This window comes from Carassius carassius, chromosome 24 (assembly GCF_963082965.1).
Source record: "Carassius carassius chromosome 24, fCarCar2.1, whole genome shotgun sequence".
Classification (NCBI taxonomy): Eukaryota; Metazoa; Chordata; class Actinopteri; order Cypriniformes; family Cyprinidae; genus Carassius; species Carassius carassius.
Window position 1 is genome coordinate 21299074 of NC_081778.1, and position 3107 is coordinate 21302180.

At 35.2% G+C, this 3107-nt stretch overlaps 1 protein-coding gene across 1 annotated transcript; it reads right to left on the reverse strand.

Annotated features, from left to right (window-relative positions):
• Positions 1-418: 418 nt before the first annotated feature.
• Positions 419-2435, reverse strand: LOC132103513 (uncharacterized). The gene is made up of 8 exons (XM_059508633.1): positions 1970-2435; positions 1759-1887; positions 1431-1492; positions 1270-1302; positions 1137-1190; positions 937-996; positions 740-886; positions 419-693 (listed from the first exon to the last, which is right to left on the reverse strand). The coding sequence occupies exons 1-8, from the start codon at positions 1972-1974 to the stop codon at positions 419-421; spliced, it is 765 nt and encodes a 254-aa protein (XP_059364616.1). The 5' UTR covers positions 1975-2435.
• Positions 2436-3107: the final 672 nt, after the last annotated feature.

The window sequence follows — 3107 nt, forward strand, 5'->3', positions numbered from 1 at the left end:
GGAACACACAAATCAGTTCAGTGGAACATTAGTGCCATTAACTGCATATGCAGGACGTTTAAAGGTATTTAAACAAGGTGCACCATACAGTAAACATTGCTACTTAGGAAGAACAATGGTAAAGTGTAACTCTTCCTTGCACTTTTAATTAGGATCTAAATGCCAAACAGCTTTAAGAATTTGTTAATTCCATCTGCAATTAAAACACTTATTAGTATTAAGTGAGGGGTTTTTTTATGTGCTTGTTTATGATTGTTTTATTGAGTTAGAGACTAATGTATGTTCATGTTAATGTATGTTTTTATTGTGCAATGCATTAAGCATTGTGATGCAGTGGCTGTAGTTTGATCCCAAAGACAAATTTCCCTCCGGGACCAAAAAAGTATACCTTAACCTTAATATTATCTGACATTAAACTTTAATGGAATTCTTTGGAAATTCCTAAATCCAGCCGTGCTCTTGAGTTGTTGGATTCTCGTTCTCTCTTTGTGGGACATATTTTCCTCAGCTGGTTCTGATAGCTCTTTGTGTCCGTTTGAATCTTCTGGTCCAGATTAGGGGCATCCAGACTGTTGTTCTCTTCCATGGGATGTTCAGCAGATGTTTCTGTGCATCCCAGAAGATAATCTACTGATTCCCTACTGTCGTCCAGTATGTCCTGCTTATCAGCATAGCTTAGTTTCAATTTGATTCCTGCATAATATTAATGGTTAATATAAATAAAAGGTAGTAGACTGACCTGAGGTTTGTATCTGAGATGTTCCTCGACCACCATCACGTTCTTCACTGTCAGCATCTCGGTCTGGTCTTTCAGAGGTGTCCTCAAACTCTGGGCTGTCTAAATCCACTGCTCTTTTGTCAGTATCATGTGGTTTATCAGCCTGGTCTAAAAGTCTGAACATTACATCAGTTTTCCATCACCTTCTAATCACTCACCTGCAGTTGGATCTGCCAGATGTACAGGATCCAGAATCTTCTTTGTTGCTAGATCCATTTCTAAGGGGAAAAAAGGGGAAACCAATGACCAGTAGCACAGCTGACTATTTTTCTGATTCTCACATAGGAGTATAAACTGCACTTTCCCTTTATTTCCATGCAACACACTCAAGAAAGGTCTGAAAAAACAAAGCACAGACCTGAGAGCGGTGTTGGTTCAGTGTGGTCAAGAGGTAGATTCATTTCAAATGCATCTGAGGCGAGAATGTACAAAATGAGAATTAATAATGAATGTCAAATTGTTCCTTTTAGCAGGAAAAAAAACATGCTCACCCTTCAGGAAATATAGCAAATCTTCACTCCCTTCTAAAATGTATAGTGAATTATGTCATTATGAATTATTCACAGCAAAACAAATCATAAGAAGAATACTATATTGTCCAAAACCTAAAACTGCCCATAATCAAATCAAGTCGATATCAAATGAAGTTTACCTCTCATAGCTGCTGAATGTACAGCATTTATAAAGACGAGAACAGTAAGGCAGCTGTTGATCCTGAGCCAGGAGGGAGAATAAGACAGAAAATTACAACATTTTCCAAATGTCGATGTAAATGTATAATACACATTTAATATTGTTGAGCCATCTCTCCCATTGTGCAATGTCATTCATTTTACACCAGCACTCATGAAACAGCCCTACATATTTGAAAACTGGTAACATGGATCATGTATTTTATCGTGGAAAATGCTGACCAAACATATCGCAACAAAATAAACCCAAGTAAAAAATAAAATAAAAAAAAATGTTTGGTAACTTACAGCTTCATATTGAGTGCTGATGTCCTTCTGAAGGGCTCGTATGTCATTTGTGGCTTTATATGAGTGCGGGTCGCTGATCTGGACAACAGGGTCATAGATGACCGGTTACAGGGACACTGGAGATGAAGCCTGAGAAACCAGCAAAGACCTGTTTTGCTCTGAATGGCAGGTATGTTTTTTAATAATTAAGGGGATGCATGGCTGAATTTACCCCATGGCATTTCCTTCCCTTCACAGAGATCCACTGAAGCATTTTGTTTGTTCCATTGTGAAGAAATAGGAAACCATTAGATTAAAGGCCATCATCCATCTATTCACTTACTTCATATACTTCTCAAAAGGGTTTTTAAATTAACACTAGAGGAAAGGATCTTTAGAAATAAAAAGCATCACATTAGAATTGATCTCTGTCAGTTTAGAAGACTGCAATGAGGATAATAAAGTTTAGGATGAATACAGCTAGAGTAAGACAATTTCTGATCATTTGTCATTGGGGTTAAAATTGCTTTAAAATATTGTTTAAATGACGTTCTCCCCCACACAATATGTTTTAAATATACGGATAATAAAGGAACCGAGTATTAAATATTACGATTTAAAATGCTTACATTTTGAAATAAAGGAGGTTGTATTAAATATTACAATTGAATTCCTTCTTCAAACACAAATAGATCAAAATAAAAAAATTTGGACATTTAATTTAGAGACGCTAACTACTTTTAAACAGAACAAAAATTAAATCGTAATGTAATTATTAAAACATAACACATGGTTTAACCTTCTAGGCTTGATTAGGGTTAGGAATTGAACAATGTTTGTGGGTGTTATTTTTAGTAATGTACGAATATACACAAGAATGAAGATGATTTAGTGTGCAACTTTACCTCTGTTTAACTTATTTGGCAACGCTTTCAAATATCTTCAAACTTCTGTAACGTATCCCCCTTTGTGGAGTTGATATTAAAACCAGCTTTGAAATTAAAATGAATCAATTCTCTCATATGTCCACTAGATGGCAGACAAACCTTAAGAAAGAAGGTTTAACATGCATTAGATTAGACGACTACGCTACAAACGTGCAAAACCCTTTGCTCGACATGAAAACTCGTCACAGCCAGAAGAAAACAGGACAAATGAAAGACAGAACAGTCTATTTTACATATTGGCTTTTTTCTTTTTTTAAATGCGTGCCTACTTGGGTTTATTCATTTAATGTTTATTTAGCACTGTATTTTTAGAATGTTGCGAAATAGCATAAAATAAAGTTTTAAATGAACAGGTGTAACACTACTTCTCTAACTGGTTTTATTTATTATTTTTTTGGAATATATTTATCTTTTTTCGTGTGA